At 45.0% G+C, this 26,551-nt stretch overlaps 1 protein-coding gene across 2 annotated transcripts; it reads left to right on the top strand.

Annotated features, from left to right (window-relative positions):
- Positions 1–7,113: 7,113 nt before the first annotated feature.
- ruvbl2 (RuvB-like AAA ATPase 2) lies at positions 7,114–24,796 on the top strand. Of its 2 annotated transcripts, XM_078531754.1 has the most exons (16): positions 7,114–7,200; positions 9,647–9,701; positions 10,251–10,306; positions 10,719–10,860; positions 11,401–11,530; positions 12,632–12,698; positions 14,514–14,620; positions 16,897–16,990; positions 17,595–17,718; positions 19,187–19,281; positions 19,460–19,578; positions 20,330–20,449; positions 22,025–22,154; positions 22,697–22,811; positions 23,882–23,951; positions 24,649–24,796. In XM_078531754.1, exons 1-15 carry the CDS (start codon positions 7,192–7,194, stop codon positions 23,911–23,913), a joined length of 1,395 nt encoding a protein of 464 aa, XP_078387880.1. In that variant the 5' UTR covers positions 7,114–7,191; the 3' UTR covers positions 23,914–23,951; positions 24,649–24,796. The 2 variants fall into 2 exon arrangements, with proteins under 2 accessions (XP_078387880.1, XP_078387881.1); XM_078531755.1 differs by lacking the exon at positions 23,882–23,951.
- The last annotated feature ends 1,755 nt before the right edge of the window (positions 24,797–26,551 follow it).

The following is a 26,551-nucleotide window of genomic DNA, read 5'->3' on the forward strand; positions in this document are numbered from 1 at the left end:
CCTGTCAACCCTGCAGAGTCCTCCCTACTAACATCTGGAGGCTAGTCCCAAAATTGGGAGGGCTGTCTCACAGACTAGTCAAGCAACAGCCTAACATAGTCATCCTCACGGAATCAAACCTTACAGATCATGTCCCAGACATCCCACCATCACCATCTTCTGTCCCACTGGCAGGACAGACCCAGCAGAGGTGGTGGCACAGTGGTATACAGTCGGGAGGGAGTTACCCTTGGAATCCTCAACATCAACTCTGGACCCCATGCAGTCTCATGGCATCAGGTCAAACATGGGCAAGGAAACCTCCTGCTGATTACCACGTACTGCCCTCCCTCAGCTGATGAATCAGTGCTCCTCCATGTTGAACACCACTTGGAGGAAGCACTGAGGGTGGCAAGGACACAGAATGCACTGAAAGGGGGAACTTCAATGTCCATCACCAAGAGTGACTCGGTAGTACCACTACTGACAGAGATGGCCTAAGGGACATAGCTGCTAGGCTGGGTCTGCGGCAGGTGCTGAGGGAACCAACGAGAGGGAAAAACATACTTGACCTCATCCTCACCAACCTGCCTGCTGCAGATGCATCTGTCCATGACAGTATCAGTAGGAGTGACCACCGCACAGTTGTTGTGGAGATGAAGTCCCGCCTTCACATTGAGGATACCCTCCATCGTGTTGTGTGGCACTAGCACAGTGCTAAATGGGATAGATTTCGAACAGATCTAGCAACTCAAGGCTGGGCATCCATGAGGTGCCGTGGGCCATTAGCAGCAGCAGAATTGTACTCGAGCACAATCTGTAACCTCATTGGCCTGGCATATCCCCCACTCTACCATTACCATCAAGCCAGGGGATCAACCCTGGTTCAATGAAGAGTACAGGAGGGCATGCCAGGAGCAGCACCAGGCATACCTAAAAATGAGGTGTCGACCTGGTGAAGCTATAACACAGGACTACTTGCGTGTCAAACAGCATAAGCAGCAAGTGATAGACAGAGCTAAGCGATCCCACAACCAATGGATCAGACCTAAGCTCTGCATTCCTGCCACATCCAGTTGTGAATGGTGGTGGACAATTAAACAACTCAGTGGAGGAGGCTCCACAAATATCCCCATCCTCACTGGTGGAGGAGCCCAGCACATCAGTGCAAAAGATAAAGCTGAAGCATTTGCAACAATCTTCAGCCAGAAGTGCCGAGTGGATAATCCATCTCGGCCTCCTCTGGAGGTCCCCAGCATCACAGATGCCAGTCTTCAGCCAATTCAATTCACTTCATGTGATATCAAGAAACAGCTGAATTCATTGCATAGTGCAAAGGCAATGGGCCCTTCCAGCAATAGTACTGAAGACTTGTGCTCCAGAACTTGCCGCGCCCATAACCAAGCTGTTCCAGTACAGCTACAACATTGGTATCTACCCAGCTATGTGGAAAATCGCTTGGGTATGTCCTGTACACAAAAAGCAGGACAAATCCAACTCGGCCTATTACCGCCCATCAGACTACTCTCGATCATCAATAAAGTAATGGAAGGGGGTCATCAACAGTGCTATCAAGCGGCACCTGCTTAGCAATAACCTGCTTTCTGATACCCAGTTTGGGTTCCACCAGGGCCACTCAGCTCCTGACCTCATTACAGCCTTGGTTCAAACATGGACAAAAGAGCTGAACTCCTGAGGTGAAATGAGAGTCACTTCCCTTGATATCAAGGCCACATTTGACCGAGAGTGGCATCAAGGAGCCCTAACAAAAGTGGAGTCAATGGGAATCAGGGGAAAACTCTCCACTGGTTGGAGTCATACCTAGCACAAAGGAAGATGATTGTGGTTGTTGGAGGTCAGTCATCTCAACTCCAGGACATCACTGCAGGAGTTCCTCAGGGTAGTATCCTCGGTCCAGTCATCTTAACCTGCTTCATCAATGACGCTTCCTTCCATCATAAGGTCAGAAGTGGGGATGCTCGCTGATGATTGCACAATGTTCAGCATCATTTGCAACTCCTCAGATACTGAAGCAGTTCATGTGCAAATGCAACAAGACCTGGACAATATCCAAACTTGGGCTGACAAGTGACAAGTAACATTTGTGCCAAACAAGTGCCAGGCAATCCTTATCTCCAACAAGAGAGAATCTAACCATCGCCCCTTGAAGTTCAATGGCACTACCATCACTGAATCCCCCACTATCAACATTCTGGGGGTTACCATTGACCAGAAGCTGAACTGGACTAACTACATAAATACTGTGCAAAAACAAAAATACCTGGAAAAACTCAGCAGGTCTGGCAGCATCTGCGGAGAGGAACACAGTTGACATTTCGACTCAGAATGACCCTTCAACAGAACTAAGTAAAAATAGAAGAGAGGTGAAATATAAGCTGGTTTAAGGGGGGGTGGGACAAGTTGTCCCACCCCCCCTTAAACCAGCTTATATTTCACCTCTCTTCTATTTTTACTTAGTTCTGTTGAAGGGTCATTCGGACTTGAAACGTTAACTGTGTTCCTCTCCGCAGATGCTGCCAGACCTGCTGAGTTTTTCCAGGTATTTTTGTTTTTGTTTTGAATTTCCAGCATCCGCAGTTTTTTGCTTTTATCTTAGCATATAAATACTGTGGTTACAAGAGAAGGTCAGAGGCTAGGAATCCTGCAACGAGTAACTCACCTCCTGATTCCCCAAAGCCTGTCAGCCATCTGCAAGGCATAAGGCACAAGTCAGGAGTGTGATGGAATACTCCCCACTTGCCTGGATGAGTGAAGCTCCTACACCACTCAAGAGGCTTGACACCATCCAGGACAAAGCAGCCCCGCTTGATTGGCACCACATCCACAAACATTCACTCCCTCCACCACTGACACAGAGCAGCAGCAGTGTGTACCATCTACAAGATGCACTGCAGGAATTCATCAAGGCTCCTTCGACAGCACCTTCCAAACCCATGACCACTACCATCTAGAAGGACAAGGGCAGCAGATAGGTGGGAATGCCACCACCTGGAAGCTCCCCTCCAAGTCACTCACCATCCTGACTTGGAAATATATCGCCGTTCCTTCACTGTCGCTGGGTCAAAATCCTGGAACTCCCTCCCTAACAGCGCTGTGGGTGTACCTACACCACATGGACTGCGGTGGTTCAAGGAAGCAGCTCAACACCACCTTCTCAAGGGCAACTAGTGATGCAAAATATGCTGGCCCAGCCAGTGAAGCCCAGATCCCATGAAAGAATAATCTTTTTTTATTGTCCTGTCCTGGCGCCTGTAGCTGAAAAGGCTGTACCCAGCCACCAGGAGGCAGCAGCCTCTGCCCTGACTAGACCCATTCTTGCTCTGAAGCTGAGGAAAGCGAGACTCCATTCTATGCCCACCTATACCCCCATCACAACCCTTAAAAGACAAGCGTCTGGCTATCAATCTCCAGCAATGCCTCGCGGAGGAACTGCAGGGAACAAGAGGCCGGAAGGGATCACAGATTGGCCTGCAGCTCCATTCCCTACATCAAATCCCAACACTGAGGCACAACAGTCACCATGGCAACACCACCCCCGGAGACGCCTGATGGAGGCTTGTTTGTGCAGCTGGGTCATGTGACTAATCTGGTGTAATATCCTGGGTTTTAACAGCATTAACTCTTTAAGACCCGGATTTATCCCATTCACAGTTACTGAATAGTAGGAATTTATCAACCTCTTGTTTGACTTAAAACTTTAATGGATTAAAGGTGCCCGGGCCTCAATTACATCAAGGGGAATGTAGGTAATGAGATTTCCAACAGTTGCTTGAGAGGACAGAACTTGAATATCGCTGAAAAGAGAGACATGTTGCTGAAGCTTTTCATCTTGCACCCATCAGGACAAATGCAAGAATGCCAAATTTCAAACGATCACAACAATTTATACTACAGTGGAAAAGGGTGCTGATTGGTCATAATGAGACTTACAATGTTAGACTGTAAGACTGAGGCAGATTGTAGATTCGCTTTATTTTTAAGAGTGAGATGCAGCAAATTTTGCAATAGGAGAGATAATGGTGTAGTGGTAATGTTGCTGGACTAGTAATCCAGTAAATCTAGGCTAATGGTCTGGGCACAGGGTTCAAATCCCACTACAACAGCTACTGGAATCTGAATTCAATTAATAAATCTGGAATATTTATTATCTGGAATAGTTTCAATAATGGTGGCCATGACAACTATCATCAATTGTTGGAAAAACTCATCTACTTCACTATGTCCTTTAGGGAAGCAAATCTGCTGTCCTTACCCAGTCTGGCCTACATGTGACTCCAGACCCACAGCAATGTTTTAACTGCCCTCTGCAATGACCTAGCAAGTCACTCAGTTCAAGGGCAGTTAGGGATGGGCAACAAATGCTGGCCTTGCCAGCGATGCCCACATCCCAAGAAAGAATAAAGGAGAAAAAGAATTACCATCGCTTCTATTGCCAATTTGCCACTCCTGCTGTGCCCCAACCAATTGCCCCCTTCGCTGGGGCACAGTTCAACTGGTGTTGCCTGGGTCGAGATATTGATTGGCAAGGTATGGAGAGGTGACAATCATCACAACCGTGCTCAATCACACTATGATCCTATATACAGAAAGGGGCAGAAGTCACTGGACAATGATCAGGCACTGGCTCATTTTGCCCTCCTGATTTCCATGCTTGGTGGTTAATTCTAGTCTGTGGGACGAGGGATTTTAGCTGCAAGGTTGGAGAAGCTGGGGTTGTTCTCCTTGGAGCAAAGGAGGTTGAGGTGAGATTTGATAGCGATGTACAGGATTGTGACAGGCTTAGATAAGCCATACAAAGAAAAGCTGTTCCCGTGAGCTGATCATAGAAGGACTAGGAGACACAGGTTTAAGATTTCAGACAAGAGGTGCAGGGAGGGAGTGGAACTTGCTGCCTAAGAGGGTGATGGAAACAGAGACGATCAATAATATCACAGGAAGCTGGATGGGTGCTATTTGTGGGAAATAAACTTGCAAGGGATAGAGTTGGGGAATGCAACTGACTGGATTGCTCTACAGAGAGCTGGCATCGACTTCCAATGGGCAGAATGGCCTCCTGTGCTGTAATGACTCAATGACTAAGTTAGAAAGAAAGATAGAGAGAAAGAGAAAGCAAGTAAATACATTTTTAGAGGACTTTCCATGCTCAGTGAATGTCCCAAAGTATTACACAGCCAATGGAATGGCTTGTGAATGTAGTTAATGTTGTTATGTTGGAAAATGTACCAAGATAGATGTGGTGGAGGAACGAATGTTGACCTAGGACAACGGGAGATCTTCCTGCTCCTCTTTTAAGCAATAGAATGGGATCATTTACCTGTTCAGATTAACATCTCATCTGAAAGGCAGCACCTCGATGGTGCAGCACTCCCTCAGCATCTCATTGGTCCACTATTCGGGAAGGCTGACCATCATTTAAAACCAGGAGGAAGCAAAGTACTGCAGGTGCTGGGAATTCAACATCAAAATCAGAAAATGCTGGAAATATTCAGCAGGTCAGGCAGCATCTGTGGGGAGAAAAAGGGCTAACGTTTCAGGCTGATTACCTCTAATAGTGTTATCCACAGGATCTTGTTAGAATACTCTAAGCCTTTTGTCTGGTGACACTGCAGTGACAGCATGATTGCACATCCCCCATCATTGGTCCATTAAAAATAGGCCCAATCTCCAAAGTGGTGCTGAATTCTCTCGCCTGAATCCCCTTTACATGGAGTTACAGTACAGAAACAGGCCTCTTAGGTAACATGCCAGGGTTTATGCTCCAGAACAGCTTGCTTTTCATCTAAATTTATTCAACATTATATTATTATATTCAATATTAAAATATATTCAAGACTGAGATCGATAGATTTTTAGATTTTAAGGGAATCAAGGGATTTGGGATTGGTCAGGAAATTGGAGTGAGGTCAAAGATCCGACATGATTTTATTAAATGGTGGAGTAGACTCAAGAAGCCACATGGCCAGTTACTCCTATCTTTTATGTTCTTAAATGGAGTTAAGATACAGATCAGCCATGATCTAATCGAATGACAGAGTAGGCTAGGGGCTGAATGTTTCCTAATTCTTACGTTCTATAATTTATGTGCTTCAATTTCCTCACTCCTGGCACACTATTAGAAGAGATCCTCATTAAATCTACTGTATTATTGAAATATAATAAATCCCCGCCATCAGATGTGTTGGAAATCAGGAGAACTCGACACTCTCTATCTCTGCAATTTCCTCCAACCCCACAACCCTCCTATAGCAGAAGGACCCAGCATATTAAGGGTAAACCTGGGACTGAGTGCAGCGCTGACCACCGGTGATGTAAGAAGGTACCTGACCCAGAGCTCAGGGCAGCCTTATAGAGCTAGGTAGCAACATGTAAGGACATGCCATGAAGCCCTCTACTGTAAATATGTATATAGCTGCTTAATGGTGTCCAAGCAGTACACGTCATGAGTATCAACAACAAAACAACTCCCCATTCGGAAAATCCAGTACAATTTGGAAATGACTGGTACTCGTCCAAACTGGAGTTTTGTTTTAAGGTATACAAGAGAAGTTCAGATCAGTACTAGTCATTTCCCAAGTTTTACTGGTTTTTCCTTATCCTGCGCTCCTCTAATTCTGGCCTCTTGCGCATTCCCATTTATAACCGTCCCACCATTGGGTGACAGCGGCTTCAGTTGCCTGGGCCCCAAGCTCCGGAGTTCCCTCCCTCCATCCCTCGTCTTTTAAGATGCTCCTTGAAACCGATCTATTTGACCAAGCTTTTGATCATCTGACCTAAAATCTCCTTATGTCTCCTGGGGTCAGATTTTGTTCTGTAATGATCCTGTGAAGCGTCCTGGGACGTTTATTGTGTTAAATGCATTGTGTATATTGTGTATGTTATTGTGTATATCTATTATACGTATATATCTATAAAAAATATAAATATATATTTATAAATATTTACTAAATGTATATTTATAAATATATATAAATACACATTTATATGTATTTATATTAAAAATATATACATTCATAAAGATGTGGTTGAGGGTATATGTAGTCATAAAGTTGTTGTTGTTGTTGTAAGGGGGCGGGGGGAAGTTTTCTTGGACCGGACCGGAACCTTTGTTCGGGACACGGGTTTCCGGGTCGGAGCGGAGCCGCGGACGCAATCGGAAGTTGGATCAGTCGTTAGAAACCGGCAACCGGCAGCATGGCAACGGTAAGGGGGGGTGGGGAGCGGGATACAGGCGGCAGCCGTTTCCCCCGGGGGGTGGGGAATAATCACCAGGAAACAATAATCAACCGTTGCCCCATTGATAGAAATTCACCGGCGGAGGGAGCGCGCGACGGCCGCAGAAGGTTCTAGATCCCGGGAGGGGGAGGGGGGAGCAGAAACAATCCGATCTCCTGACCCACCCCCGTCCCCCACCCCCACCCCCACCCCCGTCCCCCACCATTCGCTCACCCCATTGCTGGAAATACGGAGTCGGTGCCCCCCCCCCTTTCTGTTCTATTTGATTAGTGCCCCCCCCTTTCTGTTCTGTTTGATTAGTGCCCCCCCCCTTTCTGTTCTGTTTGATTAGTGCCCCCCCCTTTCTGTTCTGTTTGATTAGTGCCCCCCCTTTCTGTTCTGTTTGATTAGTGCCCCCCCCCTTTCTGTTCTGTTTGATTAGTGCCCCCCCCCTTTCTGTTCTGTTTGATTAGTGCCCCCCCCTTTCTGTTCTGTTTGATTAGTGCCCCCCCCTTTCTGTTCTGTTTGATTAGTGCCCCCCCCCCTTTCTGTTCTGTTTGATTAGTGCCCCCCCCTTTCTGTTCTGTTTGATTAGTGCCCCCCCCCCTTTCTGTTCTGTTTGATTAGTGCCCCCCCCCTTTCTGTTCTGTTTGATTAGTGCCCCCCCCCCTTTCTGTTCTGTTTGATTAGTGCCCCCCCCATTCTGTTCTGTTTGATTAGTGCCCCCCCCTTTCTGTTCTGTTTGATTAGTGCCCCCCCCTTTCTGTTCTGTTTGATTAGTGCCCCCCCCATTTCTGTTCTGTTTGATTAGTGCCCCCCCCCATTCTGTTCTGTTTGATTAGTGCCCCCCCTTTCTGTTCTGTTTGATTAGTGCCCCCCCTTTCTGTTCTGTTTGATTAGTGCCCCCCCCCTTTCTGTTCTGTTTGATTAGTGCCCCCCCTTTCTGTTCTGTTTGATTAGTGCCCCCCCCTTTCTGTTCTGTTTGATTAGTGCCCCCCCCTTTCTGTTCTGTTTGATTAGTGCCCCCCCCTTTCTGTTCTGTTTGATTAGTGCCCCCCCCCCTTTCTGTTCTGTTTGATTAGTGCCCCCCCCCTTTCTGTTCTGTTTGATTAGTGCCCCCCCCTTTCTGTTCTGTTTGATTAGTGCCCCCCCCCATTTCTGTTCTGTTTGATTAGTGCCCCCCCTTTCTGTTCTGTTTGATTAGTGCCCCCCCTTTCTGTTCTGTTTGACTAGTGCCCCCCCTTCTGTTCTGTTTGATTAGTGCCCCCCCTTTCTGTTCTGTTTGATTAGTGCCCCCCCTTTCTGTTCTGTTTGATTAGTGCCCCCCCTTTCTGTTCTGTTTGATTAGTGCCCCCCCCCATTCTGTTCTGTTTGATTAGTGCCCCCCCTTTCTGTTCTGTTTGATTAGTGCCCCCCCTTTCTGTTCTGTTTGATTAGTGCCCCCCCCCCTTCTGTTCTGTTTGATTAGTGCCCCCCCTTTCTGTTCTGTTTGATTAGTGCCCCCCCTTTCTGTTCTGTTTGATTAGTGCCCCCCCTTTCTGTTCTGTTTGATTAGTGCCCCCCCTTTCTGTTCTGTTTGACTAGTGCCCCCCCTTTCTGTTCTGTTTGACTAGTGCCCCCCCTTTCTGTTCTGTTTGACTAGCGCCTGCAAGTCCTCCCCTATTGAATAGTCGAATGTCTCAGTTTAATGATCTGACCATCGCGTGTGTTGCCCTCTCTTACTGCTATATTAAGAGTGTCAGCCTAGACTAAGCACTCAGGTCAGGGCTTGAACCCATGATTTTTCAGCTCAGATTTGCAGGGCTACCCACTGCCCCAAACTGCTGCTGCTTTTTATTTTGTTTCAGGCCTCCTGAGCCACATTAAAGCTGTTTGGTTGCTGCAGTGCAGTCTTTTAACTGAATTGTCTGGGCTGCAGCCCCAGCCTGAGCTCCAGTCTTAGAGAAGCCGGGTTACATGAGGGACAGAAATCAGCCACAGTGAAATAAAATAAACAGCCGTCCTTCCAATCTGGACAGGGCCAACCAGTATATTTTGAATGAATGAATTCACTTCAGCCTGAAGGAGCCCCCACATTCACTGAGGGATGCAGTACCAGGGAGTGCCCCACTTCTCTTAAACAATGTGGCCCTGATGGTTGCAAAGCAACAATTGGAGAGCAATATTGCTGCTGTTACTACAAACACAGCTAGCAATGTTGTATTAGCTGAAGCAAGAAAAACAGTAGCTGCTGCCGAATTATAGAACACAGATACCGTTGGTAAAATCCTACAGTCTAAGCTTTAGGGATGTTCATTGATGCAGCTGCTTCATAATTTATTTTACAATGTGCTTGTTGAAGTTACAGTGAGGCCACTGCTTGAATTCACTTTATACCATTGTTAAAACTTGTTCCCTTTTTCAATGTATTGTATGGATCTATATTGTTTTTCAGACCACTGCAACGAAGGTTCCTGAAGTGAGGGATGTCACCAGGATAGAGAGAATTGGTAGGTTTTCTTTAAATCTCGTCCATTGTTAGCTTCTTACCTCCAGTGCTAGGCTGCAGACACCACACCTCTCCCCCCAACTCCTCCCGCCAAGCACTTGACTGAATAGCCTTGCTTTGCCCCTTGAACCTAGACAATGAGTATCAGTGGGCTGTGCATTCAGGGCACCTGACAGCTATCAGAACAGAGTGCTGCCCAATTTTTACCCTTGCTAGTCCTGAAGTGTTGAGGCCAAACATAACTCCCCCTACTTGTACCCTGACAGCAATCAGCTCAAAATTCTAATCTGGGATCACCTTGTCTCTGGTTCATTGTCACATCAGGTGATGCTTTGACCCAATGAGACACTGGGGGAGAAACTCTTAATTTATTACAAGTGAAATTCCATTTGAGGTGCACGTCTCCTGTGCGCACAATTGTGTCTTGTGGTCACAGTCAACATCAAGACCTTTTTTATATATTAAAAAAAAAATTCCTGAATATAAAATTACTGGTCCTGGGAGTTGACTCAATTATTTGAAATAACTGGTATCTTTCCACTTTCCACAGGTGCCCATTCGCACATCCGTGGCTTGGGACTGGATGATGCCTTGGAACCCCGACAGGTACAGTACGGAGGCACTAAGTAGTTGGACTTGGGACTGGAGGGACTTACATAGTTTCTTGCAGTAGAGGAGATTGCAGGAGGCTCATATGATGCTGACTCCTCGAATTAGACACCACTAGCACATTTCCTATGCAAGTTTCTTTCTTGATGGTTCAGAATGGGTACAGTTCCATCAGTGTTGGCAAGGTTTCCTGCTCCAAATGGCTATTCTTGAAGCAGTGTGTGTTTTAGGCAGCCTAATTAACTCTCAAATTTATTTACATTTACTTTCCAGTGGAGGTCACTGGTTAGCAATCAGGAACAGGGGCCCTGCTCTATTGATTTGTTTAGCCCTGATATACATCAAATTTGCCTATTTTGTGCACTGTGAATGTTTCCTTATTGAAACATTGGCTGTTCTCTCTCACCAGGTCTCGCAGGGGATGGTAGGACAGCTGAGTGCTCGTCGTGCTGCTGGAGTCATTCTCGAGATGATTAAGGAGGGAAAGATCGCTGGGAGAGCAGTCCTCATTGCTGGTCGGCCTGGAACAGGGAAAACCGCCATTGCGATGGGTATGAGATCCTTTTCTGACTGTGTTCATGGACTCCTGTGGCACAGCTAGAAACTTTTAGTTTGTTTTTGAAGTGGTTCAGAAATACTTGCATTTGTAGAGTGCCTGATACAATCTCAGAAACATCTCAAAGCACTTCTATGATAAATTCTGTTTAAAATGTAACACTTCATGAAAAAAAATATGGTTAAAGGAGACCATTCAGTCCAGTTAGCTCCTCTTTTCATATAAACATGCCATCTTTCCCAAAGTGGATGTAACTGCCTCTTGAATGATACCTGAGTTTGTTCCCAGCTCGCCTGGGGATCATTCCAGGCATTTACCACCCTGTAAGAAAAGGGCGTTCCCCCTGGCCTTTTCCCAGTTTTATGCCTGTATCCCACAGCTATGGTTTAGCCCCGGAAATCATGCTCCGGATTAATCCTTTCACTCCGTGCCTTGCGTCTCTCTGCAAAGCCCATCTGAAGAGTTCACCTGTCTGATGAGCCTGCAGTGTGTGTGTTTTCTGCTTACCGTTGAAAATGGATTCTTGTTTCTGCAGGGATGGCGCAGACCCTAGGGCAGGACACTCCGTTCACAGCTATCGCTGGCAGCGAAATCTTCTCTCTGGAAATGAGCAAAACGGAAGCGCTAACCCAGGCTTTCCGCCGATCCATCGGTGTCCGTATCAAGTAAATACAGTCTACCTTGCTTGTCATGGTCACTTGTTTTAACATAATGTTACGCTAGCCCCTCCCCATTGCAGCCTTTGTTGTCTCACTATCTTATCAATGTTACCGAGCCCAAGGTCACCTGAAGCTTCCTTTCCTGCGCCACCCCCCACCCCGAGCTGTAAGCATGCTGTCCTACACTCTCCTCTCCTGCTCCACTTTCCCCTCGACTGTATCGAAATGGAGACTCGTCACCCAGCCTTCCAGAAAACCCAAACTTGGCATCATCCAATAACTGCTCATCCTTTTTACTTTTGCCAATCTGGATCCGCACCATCTTTTTCTAGAGAAGGATTAATGTTTCAAGACTGCTCTGTAATATGGCTTTTCAATAGTTTGTAACGTAACTTGGTTGCAGATCCACGTCAATCAGATTATTTTGTTGTGGGGTAGTGTAGGCAGAGGGCCATAATTAGCATTCAGGAGTCTGGGATTTGGCCTTGGTAATATTCTTATCCATCTTGCTGTGAACTGGGATTAACGTTTAATCATTATATTTGTGCAATAGTGCTGGAGGATATGATGAAGAGGGAGAGGTTAGCTCTTTCCTCCGCTGTCCATACTTAAAAACTACAGGGTAGACCTTTGGCACTGGGGCTTGTGAGCTTTTAACAGGATAGAAGCCCTTATCACAAAATTGAACAGTGCTTGTAGTCCAATCTGTGCCCAACTTTGTGATGAGGACTTTTGCTCCACCAAAGAGAAAACTCTGCTCTCAAGACTGAAAGTATGTTGTAATATCTTGGAAAAAGGTCCCTCCGTTAGACTTCTGCAGTTTTATTTTAAGTCCTTGCCCATCCTTTTGAATGCACATTAATACCAGATAATGTGCTGCAGAAACAGATGAATGCTAGATTTTTGAGCACAATAGATCAGGGTAACTTTCAGGACAAATGGAATTTCTGAGTGACACTGTAGATATAAGGTAGAGAGATCAGGAGCTTATGAAGTGGTGAAATGTGTATCTGCAATTATGTGACGGGAGGCTTTAATCTAGGAGAAACTTAATGTGCTAATTTAGGATGAATTTATTTTACTAAGAATTTTCTTTCCCTAAAACAGAGAAGAGACTGAAATAATAGAGGGAGAAGTTGTGGAAATTCAGATTGACAGACCAGCCACTGGCACGGTAGGTTCAGACTAATGAACGAGTGTTGGAGAAACGTCTTTGTGTTTCCTTTTTTTTTTAATGCAGCATTCTTAAAAGGAAATTCTTTATTGGAAGCATGTTTCTTATTTCTTTACCGGTCTTAAATGGGGGAGCAAAACTTCCCAGTGGTGCAATTGGCCTTCGTGTCTTGGGAGAAGGAAAGGGAAAATCGGTCAGGGCTCCCACTGCTGATTTCTATCAAGTGACTGTTGGTTGAATGACCTTTGTCCACAATGCCTCACATGATTGAAGAGCTGGCTGGCTCTCACTGTCGCTGCATGTACTCGTTTGGGAGAGGTACTGGAAGGCAACTGGCAACCCTGGCCCCACGCCCAGCAAAGATTCAGCATCTTTGAGAGGACAGATGGCAGTAATAAGCAAAACAGAGCAACAGTAGCAAAAACATCCAAGTGCACACCCCAACCAATGCCACCATTTAACAGTGCCCACTGAAATTTGAATTTATTGGGATGAAAATCACTGGTCACCCACCAGGACTAAGAATTCTGATTCAGAAGTGCCAATGAGTCCTGTGGGATATAGGGTTAGAGCGGGAAGGTGATTGAGGTAAAAGATCAGCCATGATCTTATTGAATGGTGGAGCAGGCTCGAAGGGCCAAGTGGCCTACATCAGCTCTTATTTCTTACATTCTAACAACTTCTAAATTTTCCAAAAAGGTAAAGCAGGTTAAAGGAGCCAGCCAGCCAGTCCTATGGGGTCCGAGACAGGAGCTAGCCCTCAAACTAACAAAAGCCAAGAACTATTGATGGGTTGCTCCTGCAGGTCATGTAAGTAGACTAAGAACATGTATGGGTTGAAATTACCATTAAAAGGGGAATACATCTTTAAAATATAATTTTAATGTGGCAAATTTTGAGGATAACATTGAAGTATGAGTTATCCTGTCTCTGGCACTGCCTTATCAAAGAGTATGACCCCTTTTTAACGAGTTGAGGTGTAACTGAGTAAGAGATAGATGGTGCAGTTTCCCTTTTAGTTCTGGGACTTCATTCAGCTCCTGCCTAGACAAATGGGAACTAAGTCTGCTAGTTAGAATCATAGAATGGTTATAGCATGGAAGGAGGCTATTCGGCCTGACAAGTCCTTGCTGGCTCTCTGCAAGAACTATCCAGTTAGTCCCACTCTACCCTTCCTGTGTAGCTCTGCAAGTTTTTGCCTTCATGTGCTTTCTGATTTCCTTTTGAAAGCCTTCATCACCATTTCAGGCAGTGCATTACAGCTCCTAAGCACTTGTTACATGAAAATATTTTTCCCTTTAGTTCTTGGGCCAATCGCCTTAAATCTCTGTCCTCTGGTTCTCGTCTCTTCTGCCGTTGTTAAATTTCTGTCCAGACCACTAATGATTTTGAACACACTATCAAATCTCCCTTCAACTTCTGCTTTAAGGATGACAACCCAGCTTCTTCAGTGTCTCCATGTAACTTGAGTAATTATATGAATTCTACATGAAGTCTGTTTGAGTCAAGAGACAGTTTCAAGTGGGTGTGAACCTATAATACAAATTAGTACAGAATCAACAGTCGCACTCAGGACGCAGTGAGAAATGGAGGTGACAAAAGTGAGTTGGGAAGCTGCTCTGCAGTTGGGGCTAAGGCACGTTGCTGGGACAAGAGTACCTGTGTTTTCCTGATGTCAGATCATTTTAACCCTGACCTGGAAGTTTCTATAATGCTGTCCGTGGGTGCAAACACTGAAGAGTTTCAAATTCCCCAACACTGACATAATCCATCCAGATTAGCAATGAGCATAATTATGTATTTTCTTTCTCATAGGGTGCAAAGGTTGGAAAGCTAACCCTGAAAACAACAGAGATGGAGACAATTTACGACCTGGGGACGAAAATGATCGAGTGTTTGACAAAAGAGAAAGTGCAGGCTGGGTGGGTAGCTGCTAGCGTTAAACTGACAGGAGAATGAATGTGGCTAATAACCAAGCTACACTGTCCACCTACTCTGTCTTTTAAGTCTTCTCCTATTGCCCACAATTTCTCTTTCTCTCCCAACTCCCTATCTGAGTAACAGCGCTATTTAAAATAGAAAATCGGTAGTATTGTCTTTGGAGTTACTGCAATTACTTTATTTTAAATTCCTCCCTTTCAGAGCTCCTTTAAGGAGTTGAACAGGTCATTGTGGAAGTTCATGAAAGTTGCCTATTGCAACTTGCCCATTTCCCTTTACCCCCTCCTCAAGAGGAGGTAACCCCTGGCTTCTGTTTGTCTTCTGCCCTGAGAACTGTATTTTTTTAAGCACATGGAGTGCTTCTTATTTTGCCTCCTTTTTCAGGCTTTTCCAGCTTGTGCACCTTCAGAATTGGACATGCTACTGCTGCCATATTTTAGCCCCCACCCTGCAGGCCCTCTCCAGCAGGCATGCAACAGAAGCTGATGATCATTTTGATTTTCTGTTTCCACGGGTGATGCTATGGCTAAGAATTTTAGCGCTCACAGTGGCTCAGTAAGTTCTCCTGAGCCTGTGGCTAAGCTGCAAAGTTTCAATTTCAATTTTCACTTTTAAGTTAGTGAGTCTGAGTCAGGGAACTAGGTGAGACACTATAAATAGCCTCACTCAGTTACCATTTCTGCCTTTGATAGCTACTCAGTGTCCCCCCCCCTGCCACCACCACCACTTTTGTGGGTGTTGGATGAGGGCTGGTTTGGCTTGGCTATGATGCTCACCACAAATAGCATGCTGATGCTGACTGACGACCCATACATAACAGATCGCACGAGGTAAGCTCATGGAACTGTGTTACACTGGAAAGAAAATCAGGGAGCACTTTAGCCTGTGGCAACTGCACATCTCGCATGTGCCTCCTAAGGTTTCTGTCATACGGTGGAATCTTGTGTGGGTCTCAGCAGCAGGCTAGACAGCCAGCATAAACTCGCCTCTTTGCAGGAAGAGTGCATCATGTGCCACTCAGGCACTTGACAGGTCAATGGCTGGCCATCCCTGGGCTCGTGGACCCTAGCGGTGGAAGTTGCCCCCACTCCACCCCATCCGCTTATTGAATGGCACCGCTGTGATGGTGGGGGTGGGGATTGGCAGCAAGGGCAGGGCAGTGGTTCTCAGTGGTCCCCCAGCTTCCCAATGCCGGGTCCCGTGATCAGGCACTGAGTGCTTTCCCCCTACCCCCCCGGGGAATGGGATGTGAGCGTCACTACTAGGCCAGCATTTATTGTGTGTTAGGCCATTTCGGAGGGCATTTAAGAGTCAATCTCTCACGATGAAATAACAAATATCATCCTTTCCTGGCTGGACCAGGGAAGGATGATATTTGTTAGTAAGCTAGATAGGCTTTTCCAACAAAAAAATGGACAATGGTTTTTATTTTTAATGGTCATCATTAGACTTTTAATTTCAGGTTTTTATTGAATTCAAATTTCACCATCTGCAATGGTGGGATTTAATCCCGAGTCCCCAGAGCATTACCCTGAGTCTCTGGATTACCAGGCCAGTGATAGTGCCACTATGCCATTGCCTCCCCTTGCTTGTTGTGATCCCCCAACCCAGCCATGGGGTAATACCAGCAGCAGTGGGATGAGGCCCCTAATGGGCATTAATTGCTCACTTAATGGCCTTAGTTGGTCATATCCCTCCTCACCACAGAGTGATGTCAGGCTGCCACCCTCCCGCCTGATTTAGTTCTGCTCTCTTCCCCCCCCCCCCCCCCCCCCTCCCTGCCCCAGAAGGTTCCCCTTGTCACCAAACTCACCATGGGGGAGAGGGCACCAGATTTTGTCCGTAGTTTCTTGCAGGTGATCAAAGATAATGGAGTGCTGTGTGTTGGTATTGTTGATAATTAATGCCACAGCAAACTGGCTGATGGCCATCAGAGCTAGTTATGTTTAGTTTGGGCTACACATTTACAACAAACATAACCATTGGTCCTCATAGATAAGTGTCAAAATTACCAAGTGTTTCCATGTAAACTTCAGTTTAGTAAATGTGATAAAACATGTTAGCACAATCAAACTCAAGGTGAAAATAATAGTTCAGGTTGTTGCAATGTGTGAACTCAGCAACAGTACTTCAAATTCTGTTCAATTTAAATAAAATAGCTTCATCGTATTATATAGAACTAAAGATTTTTATCAGCTCTCTGTCAAACACTAATGGAATTATGTAAATTTGATTTCCCTGCTTTTTCTTTTTGTAGAGATGTGATCACCATTGATAAGGCGACAGGCAAGATTAGCAAACTTGGCCGGTCCTTCACACGAGCTCGTGATTACGATGCCATGGGGGCCCAGGTATGCCTTGTTTTGTGAGTGTTTGTATGTTTTTTGGTTGATATGTCTGCCACCTTAGCCACCAGAGAACTGAGAGGCTGCTGACTGAAAATACAAGTGTGCAGCCTGAGAGTGTTAACTATTAATGGAGGTTTTCAGTATGGGTGAGGGGGTGGGGTGTACACCATATCTAGCGATTTCTATCAAAGCACATCAGACTCTTCCCCTTGAAGAGCAGGAGGCTGATTGGTTGGTGGTCACTATCTAGATGGTATCTGTGTGTATGTGTTGGTTTAAATTTGGCTGTGATGCTGTCTGAAGTTGAATAGCTTTCATGCAATTGCTGTCTTAGACTCACTCAGTTAGTTGGTTGAAGTGCAACTGTACCCCAGGAGGTTTGGTGGGTGGGGGGGGGGCTATTAAAAGAAACAAAAACTAGAAAAAAGTTAAAATAAAAGCAAAATACTGCAGATGCTGAGAATCTGAAATAAAAACAGAAAATGCTGGAAAAACTCAGCAGGTCTGGCAGCTTCTGTGGAGAGAGAAACAAGAGTTAACGTTTTGAGTCCGTATGACTCTGCTTCAGACAAAAAGAGCAATTCTGTGAAAACATTCCTTTCTGCAGACAAAATTTGTGCAATGTCCAGACGGAGAGCTTCAGAAACGGAAGGAGGTGGTTCACACGGTGACACTGCATGAGATTGATGTGATCAACAGCAGGACACAGGGATTCCTGGCGTTGTTCTCAGGTGAGACCTGTGGGCCCAGCGAAGCCATAAGTCACGAGCAGCAAATACAAATTGCAAAAGGTTCAAAAGACCAAGTGTCCAGCATGTCCCCTGCAATGCCTCATTAGGAAAGCACTCTACTTGGTGTAGAGCTGAGCTCACTCAGAGCTGGAAAGCCCGACTCTGTGCAGCTTGTCTGCGCTGTTAGTTGATCTCAGCCTGCACACTGGTCGGGGCACTGCAATTGACCGTGCGCATTAGCTGAGGAGAAAGGGGGGCGAAATCAGCCCAGGATTCCCACCTAATCTCTATCCATTGGGACCCACCCCACTGAAAGTTTTGTAGACTTCAGATGAAAATAGAATCCGACTTGGCTTTAAGGCCCTCCCAGGTTTCATATCTTGCTAACGCACACAGTGGTCACCTGGCTAAACTTATGTGACATTACCTCTGAAAGAATACCCCTGAGACAGGAGAGAAACGCAGGGAAATCAAATGGAAAACCTAGGATGCCCCTCAGCTGCTGTCCTGCTGAAATAAATTTGTGTGTTTGTGTTTCATTCTGTAGTCACAAAGCAGTAAGTCATGGTCTCACAGGGTGGTGGGCTCCCTGGCCTGAGTATGGTCTTTTATTTGTGGCTTGGAGCTCAGCATGAGAGGGGGAAAGAAAAATACATCAAGCCATGCCAAATTTTGTATAACCCTTGTATACATTTCCCTCGCAGCCTTGTAGGATATGACTTTCGCAACATAACCATGTGTGTAGCTGTCTTAATTTGTGGCTTGGATGCAAAAACACTGTACACAACACCTCACTGCTACTTTAATGCTTTTTTATTTTATTTTAATTCTCTCTTCCTCCGCCGCTGTAACCGTAGTACTTGTAGGTTGAAAGATTTTGTACTGTACTGTATTTCAAGGACCCCATCACCTAGAACAGAGGGTGTCCAAACTACATTCTGTGGACCATATGTCACCTTCCCTTTCCCCAAAGCCTTGGCAATCTGGGTCACACAGGCATATATGTCACAGTTTTGCACCTATTTCATGTTTGTTGCTTTGTCCTGTTTTGATTTTCGTAGGCCTGAAAGTTGGCCGATCTTGTGGCTCATTTGTTCATTGTCACCATAGCTCTAGAGGGACCATTGACATTGTCTAGCTGTTTCTCTGGCTTCCTTCAAGCTTCCCTCAATCCATGTCTCAATGTTATTCACCCCTCCAATTTTTTTTCTTCCCCTTCCATTTTTACCCTCAATTTCTCCTTTAATCTTGTGGATATTGCCTCATAAGTCCTGGATCAGAACATAGAGCTGTTGGTATCATCAACTTGAGATGTATGCAAGTTGATTGGAGCTTGGATTTCAGCTTTGTACCCCCCGAAGGCTCCATGGTTTGCACCCCTGTCAAGTCACAAAGGCATGAAGCTTGAACAAACCTGATCTGTAAGTGTGAAGTTTGCCTCAAATGTTCTTGTGGGTTGTCTTCGCAGGCGATACTGGAGAAATCAAGTCTGAAGTTCGTGAGCAGATCAACGCCAAGGTGGCTGAATGGAGGGAAGAAGGAAAAGCAGAGATAATCCCCGGAGTAAGTTTGCAGGGATTCAGTTCTTTCTGGGAGATGGAAACCACTCCTCTTATTTGGTTCCAACCAGTGTTTAGTTAAGTAATGTCCCTCAGCATTGGCTTTCCTTATGGAGGGCATTACATTTGAAATAACTCTGGAAGTACAATATGTTTACTTGTCTTGTGCTGGACTTTTTCAGGTGCTGTTTATAGATGAGGTCCACATGCTGGACATTGAGTGCTTCTCCTTCCTAAACCGCGGTTTAGAGAGCGACATGGCCCCAGTGCTGATCATAGCGACAAACCGTGGGATAACCAGGTATGGCTACTCTCTAAATGAGAGCTGTCCAAATCATTTATTTTTGGGAGGTTCACAATGTGGATCCTTGGGACCACCAGTAAAACTGTAAAGCCAGTTCCTATTGACTGTAAGTTGGTGATCTTAACAGACCTTGGTGTTCTAATTGAAGATAAACCAGTGAACAATGTTTCTTTGAATTGCCTTCTCTCTGGAGGTGGTTTTGTTGTTCAGGTCATGGTATAGACTAGCAGACTTTGTCTGAAGGCTGTGGCAATGTGAGCACTTGGTGTTCATAAAACCATGACCCCCGCATGGTCAGCACATTTAGGAGAGAAGGGAGGGTTAGCAACTCACCAAGGCTCCTTCCAATCCCGTGACCTCTACGACCTAGAAGGATAAGGGTAGCCGGCACTTGGGAACACCACCACCTGGAAGTTCCCCTCCAAGCCACACATCATCCTGACTTGGAAATATATCACTGTCCCTTCACTGTCCCTGGGTCAAAATCCTGAACTCCCTCCCTAACATCAATGTGGGTGTACCACTGCAGCGGTTCAAGAAGACAGCTCACCACCACCTCCTCGAGGGCAATTCAGAATGGGCAGTAAAAATGTTGACCTAGCCAACGACACCCACATTCCGTGAAAGAATTTTAAAAATCCATTTCAAAAGGAAGACCATGCTCAGTGATTCTGAGCTGGGAGTCCTTAATGTGGAAATATAAGAAGAGTCAGAGAGTGCATTCCACTTAATATCTTTTATTTTTCAGGATCCGTGGTACAAACTACAAAAGTCCTCATGGAATTCCAATTGACTTACTGGATCGATTGGTAATCATCTCAACATCACCCTACAATGAGAAGGAAACAAAACAGATTCTAAAGATCAGGTAAGGCATTCAGTGTGCTGGTCTCAGGAAAAACAAAGGAGGAACTCCATGACTCATAAGTACTATGCAGCAGAATAGTAGCATTTGGGTTTGTGATTGCCGTCCTCCAGCACAGTGAACCTCCATGGTGACCATCTCTGAAGAGGTGTGGGAAGAGATCCCTAAAGAGAGGGATGAATTAATCACTGAATTACCCTGCGCCCCACACTGTTGTATCTCCTAGTAGCTCTTATCAAAAGTGCAACAACTGGCCTCAGTGCCCCTGGGTTAAGGAGAGGCCATTTGAGTCAGGTACTCGAGGGTTGCGTATAGTGCTCGAACTGTATCCCTGCAAGAGCCGATCAGGAGATTGGAGAAAAACAGTTCCACAAGTCATTTGTGCACTGAAAGAGTTCACTGGTTCAGGCGGCACTTAAATAAAGTCAGTCATAGATGCTGTAAAGATGACAACTTGCTCTGAGGGCCGATGAAGCAGAGTTCACATTAAAACTTAGGTGATGAAGGGAGACAGGACTATTTCCTTCCCATTTTCACATTGACTTGCCTCCTCAGAACAGGATTAGGACGCTCAGACTCTTGAATTTGTCCTGCCATTCAACAAGGTTGTGGCTGATCTATAACTCCATTTACCTGCCTTGGCTCCATATCCCTTAATAAACTTAGCTAGAAAAAAATAGATCAATCTTGGACTTCAAATTATTGATTGAGCTAGCACCTACTGTTTTATGTAGGAGAGACTGAAGAAGTGTTTCCCAAATTCTCTCCTGAATGATCTGGCTTTTCACATTATGTCCCCTTGTCTGAGACTACCCCACCAGCAGAAAAGGTTTCTCTCTATCTACCCTATCAATTCCAATCGAAATTTCAATCAGATCATCCCTTGACCTTATGTTCCAGGGAATATGTCTATTTCCTTTCCCTAAAGAAAACTTAAATCCAACCCTCAAAAACAGGAAGCAAGCAACAAGAGGTAGGTAAGACTGTCACTGGATGACTATTGCCCTTTCCTTCTGAATGGATGTAGAGGATTGTAGGATTGCATTTGTGATTCTCAGATATTAAACACGTTAATTATTAATCTCTGCCTCATAGGACATTGTCCAAAGAAACTGGGGAGAGAATAATGTACAGGGTGAGGGTACGGAGGTTCTTATATTACCACCAGCTCCATCCTGTACAGTGATGATAATTCCGTTCCCTCCATCTTAATTCACAGAACAAGTTGTCTGGGAGAATTAAGCACCAAACTTTGTCCTTGACTTCCTTCAGACTGTTGCATAGCCTGTCTCCACTTGATGTAGCCTGGTAAGCCAGCTAAGGTCAGTAGTTCAGCATCAGAGTAACAGCAGGGACACTGGGGTTTGTACATGTGTCAGCTTATTTGGGGTACAGTGAACTGATGGTTAAGGAGATATATTTTCAGAACAGAGCCACATTCGTTCCAATTCAGGCCACAAAGGAAGTTATGATTGTGATAAAACAAAGATAAATTTAGCAGACTGGGGTTAGTTTAGAATCTGTAGGTTTTTATTAGTACAGCAGACCTTTGGTTAAGTTTTGTTGCCCTGTGTACAGGTGCGAAGAGGAGGATGTGGAAATGAGTGAGGATGCATACACAGTCCTGACACGGATCGGCTTGGAAACATCACTCCGGTATTCTATCCAGCTGATCACCGCCGCTAACCTCGTCTGCAAGAAACGCAAGGTAAACAGTGAGCAGGCACATTTCCTAAAAGCTCACTTTCCTCTTTTTATTTAAAAAAAAATATTTTCTTTGTCCCCTTGTGTTCATTGAGATAAGTGTTGGTGCTGGGAAATGAAGCACCTTTTGTTTTTTGCCAGCCAGTGTCAGCATCAAGCACTCCTGGGTCAGGCAGCGTCCATTAGATGCAAAGCAAAGCTCCTCCTATTCTCCCACCAACAATGTGCCTCAGCCCCAAGTGCAGAAGAGCCAATACCCCTTTTACTGTGACATTATTCAATTTGACGCAATGTCCTCCATGTTGCCTCACTGCTAAAGTAGTGCAGAATTAGGTGCTAGAAGATTGCAAAATTCATCTCAGTTGGGTTGTGCAGCTAACAGAGAAAACTTTCATCTCCTCCAAGTATCTAGCCTCGATCTCAGAGGTGGAAATACTTTTTCTCACATGCTACATGACATGATCTGTTCCCCTTTCCACTCCTCTCATAGATTTCTCTCTCATTTTAGTGCTGGTAACTATTGGTTTCCCCTCTTGTTTGCACCAGGGAACAGAGGTACAAGTGGATGACATTAAGCGGGTTTACTCCCTCTTCCTGGATGAGTCACGCTCAACACAGTACATGAAAGAGTACCAGGATGCCTTCATGTTCAATGAAATGAGTGAGTTCAGTTCATCAGTGGTTTATTATTGAATTATTATAGTGAATTATTAATAAGTGTAAACCTTGACTGTAACAGTTTTGTCAGAGGCTGTGGGGATATTAGCAGTCACCTCTCCACTGAAATCCAGAGTATATGAAATATGGTCAGCTGCTGTGCAGGCACAGTACTTCACTGTACTAATAATGCCGAACACAGCATTAATGTGGGCTTGTTTCCCCTCTTTCTGATCATCCCTCGTGGTAAACATCCCTGCTGTCAGCCTCCCATTAAGAGGACACTCTTTAATTGAATTATGTACTTCTCCTTTCGCATTTGTTTCTGGGTTGTGGGCAACAATGGCAAAGGTGGCATGCAGTGCCCATCACAAATTACCGAGTGGGTGATGGTGGGCCTAGCCCTTGTGGTGATGGTGCTCCCACAATGTTATTCAGTTGGGAAGTCCAGGATTTCGATCCAGGGATGAAAGCTGCCTGTCTGAGGCAGGAAGCTGATGATGTTCCCTGGTATTGCTGCTCTTAACCCTCGTGTTGGTGGAGTCATGGGGCTGTGAGGTGCTGTTGATATAAGCTTGATGAGTTGCAGTGCATTTTAAACAGTAGTGGGGCACCAATCAAGCAGGCTGCTCTGCTCTGTTCCGCATGATGTCCATCTTGTTGAGTATATTGCAGCTGCAGCCAACTAATAATTGTAAGTATTTAGTTGTGTTTGTAGATAGAGGAAAGAATTTGAGGTTTCAAGATGTGAGACACTTGTCACATAGCATCCAGCACCTACCCTTCTCTTGTAGCCACAGGGTTAATGTGAGCCTAGTTAAGCTCCTGATCAGCTCCAAGATGGAGATGGTGCTGTTGTAAATCCAGAAGACTAGGTTGATTTTTGTCTTTTTGGAGGTGGTCATTGCCTGGCACTTACCAAGTTGATAGTTTTTGGCAAAGGGGAAAGAGGGGGCTTTCCATTTTAGACAAGTGCTGTTAGGGAGGAATTTCCAGATTTTGACCTAGTGATGATGAAGGAGCACAATATATTTCTAAATCAGGATGATGTGTGACTTGGAGGGTATCTTGCAGGTGGTGGTGTTCCCATAAACTTCCAGGTATAGAAGTCATGGATTTGGAAGGTGCTGTCAAAGATGCCTTGGTGAGTTGCTGCAGTTCATCTTGAGTAACTTGCCTGCCTGCCCAGACTCTCATATAGAGAATGGTAACTCGGTTGAAATACCAGAGGGCAACTGGGAACCTCACCCCAGAAAGTCAGTGTCTTCTGCAGAGGATCAGGGGATAAGAACTGGGTGGATATGGGGGTAAAACAATAATGTGAGACACTTGGTGTAGCACTTTGTAACTAGACAGTCAATTTGAAGATTGCTCACCATTGCCCATTCTCCTGTGCCTCATTTGAGTGTTAATGCCTAGTATTTTAAGATATATAGATTGCAAAGCCGTGCTGTATCGGTAATGCTCAGCTATCAAATGGTATTTTATAACAAGCTTGGACTGACTCTGCACTGTAACTTTCTCTCCATCCTGTTTGGAGGTGGAATGAAGTATTTCCCTAAGGATTTCTCTGCATGTCTGTACTGCAGCAATAAAGTAATGCGCCACATCAGGGACAGGACATGATGTCATACTTGAGTCTGCTACCCTCGCATGGAGGTGCTCACACGTGTTCTCCCACACTGGTGTGCATGCACTCGCGGGCGCGCGCTCTCACACACGCACACCTCCCTGCTGTGGTAACTGGACAGCAGTCAGAATAAGGGACTTTGGCTCCATTGCCTAGGAAACAGTTTTACATATTTACACTTAACTCCTTTTTCCCTTTTATTCGTTTACAGAAGGCGAATCGATGGACACTACTTAAGTCTTGATGATGTGAATGCTGTGACGATGTTTATTACAATGAAGACCTGATCATTTTGTTGATTTGATGCATATTTTTATCTGTCCCCAAAGTTTTTTTTGTACAATAAATTCTGAAAGTTTTGAGTTTTGCAGTGAAATTTGCTGCGGGTTTTGATAATCTGCACTGTTAGTCACTACATCCCTGTGAAGTGATGGCTGGACTGGTGAAGAACCCTGCTGTAGTGCACCAAGGGGCTGAAATATACCTCTGTTCTGGACACCAAGTCCCCAGTCTCAGTCAGAGGGGCATATCTCCCCTCCTCTTGCAGCTTCTGGCGTACAGTTCCATGGGTACCAGCAACATCCGAGAGGCCATTCTGCATGGGTACACCTGGACAGTGAGGATGCCAGCTGTTTAACCAAGGGAGGTGCCTCTGCTTATATCCTGTTCTCAGGCTGACCTCTGCACATGCACAACACCAAGCAGGCCTTAATGAACATTGATCAGAACACTGGCTGCTATTTCCCTTTCTTAGCCCAGAATTGCTGGGGTAATTGCAGCATTATAACTGCTGTCCCAGCCTGAACTCAGCAAGTTCAATGCAGACCAGGGAATGAGCCTTAGACCTTCTGTCTTGTATGCTGAGTGCTATCTGAATGCTGTGAAGCTTGATTTGATAGGTCTACTTTTTGAATTGTCTTTATTAGGAGTCCAAGCCCATGAGTCCTTGATTATGCAGGATTTTCAATTCCTACTTTCAACATATACAGTGAGTTATGCTGTACTCTTTAAAAAGTGTTTAATATTCCAAGATGTGGTAGTGTCATAGTTCTGTTTTACACAAAAATGTACTCACATGAGCAACCAGTTTAAAGGAGCAATGTACCTTCACATCTATTTTTACTCCACATTGACATTTTCGGTAATATTTTCAGTTATTTGTGTTAGGGCAGTCAGTTCTAGTATTATACAACTTTCTTACTTGTGGCATTCTGTATTTCCACATTAGATATAGCCCAGGTTTGATGAGGGCAGAGTCCTTTTACACTGGTTCATAAAGTTCTCTAGGATGAGGTAGATCTTGAGTCCATGCAGAGTAAAGTTCCCTCTATACTGCCCAGCGTAGCTCAGTCCAAAAGCAGCACCTAACATGTCAGTGACATTTCCATTTCTGACACTAATCATTCTTACAGCAAGGAAGTGGTGTTCACTAGCATTGGAATTTGGAAACTGTCCCAATTTCATGTGGAACCTTAGAAACAGGAGTCTTTCATCCTCAGTATGGAGCAAGTTCAGACCCAGGTTCCTTATGTAAGAGGACTGCAATTTATCTCTCTGCTGCAGATGAAGGTGCAGCCAGCAACATTTGTTTATTTTTTGGGACTTTTTTAAAAAAGAAAATCGAGATTTTGAATTGAAATATTTTTGATTACTGTGCTGTTTCCTCCATTTTGGGAGTAGCCCGGGGTTACCACCTGTTCCAATTTAAACAGTCAAAACAATTTTGGGGAGCCAGCTGGAATTTGTGTGGTTAAATATTGGAAAGCAAAATCTGGTTTTGCAGCTAAAAGACCACATTCCCTATGGATAACTGCCACAAAATCTATCTTTTCACGTTAACAGTTTGAATCACTTTTAGAAGATGACTTCACCTGTTCCTTTGCCCACATAGCGTCCCCCTTCTCCCAACCCTCGCCAGCTCCCTTTGTTGCTTTGAAAGCTGGTAATTCTATACTGTTTCCAAAATGGCCACCATTTCAATCAGAATTCACATCTATAAAACAATTTCTTTGTAAAACTTCCAGTGAAACTTTTTTTTTAATCACAGTGTTTTGAATGTCAGATGTATAGTGCTTTACTGTTGATTACAGTTTAGTGCTCCTTTTAAGCGGGTG

This window comes from Cetorhinus maximus, chromosome 29, assembly GCF_964194155.1.
Source record: "Cetorhinus maximus chromosome 29, sCetMax3.hap1.1, whole genome shotgun sequence".
Classification (NCBI taxonomy): domain Eukaryota; kingdom Metazoa; phylum Chordata; class Chondrichthyes; order Lamniformes; family Cetorhinidae; genus Cetorhinus; species Cetorhinus maximus.

Coding starts and splice junctions, on each gene's coding strand:
- ruvbl2 (XM_078531754.1), top strand. Junction 12,699..14,513: donor ACAGACCAGCCACTGGCACG/GTAGGTTCAGAC, acceptor TCTTTCTCATAG/GGTGCAAAGGTTGGAAAGCT. Junction 19,579..20,329: donor ACAAACCGTGGGATAACCAG/GTATGGCTACTC, acceptor TTTATTTTTCAG/GATCCGTGGTACAAACTACA.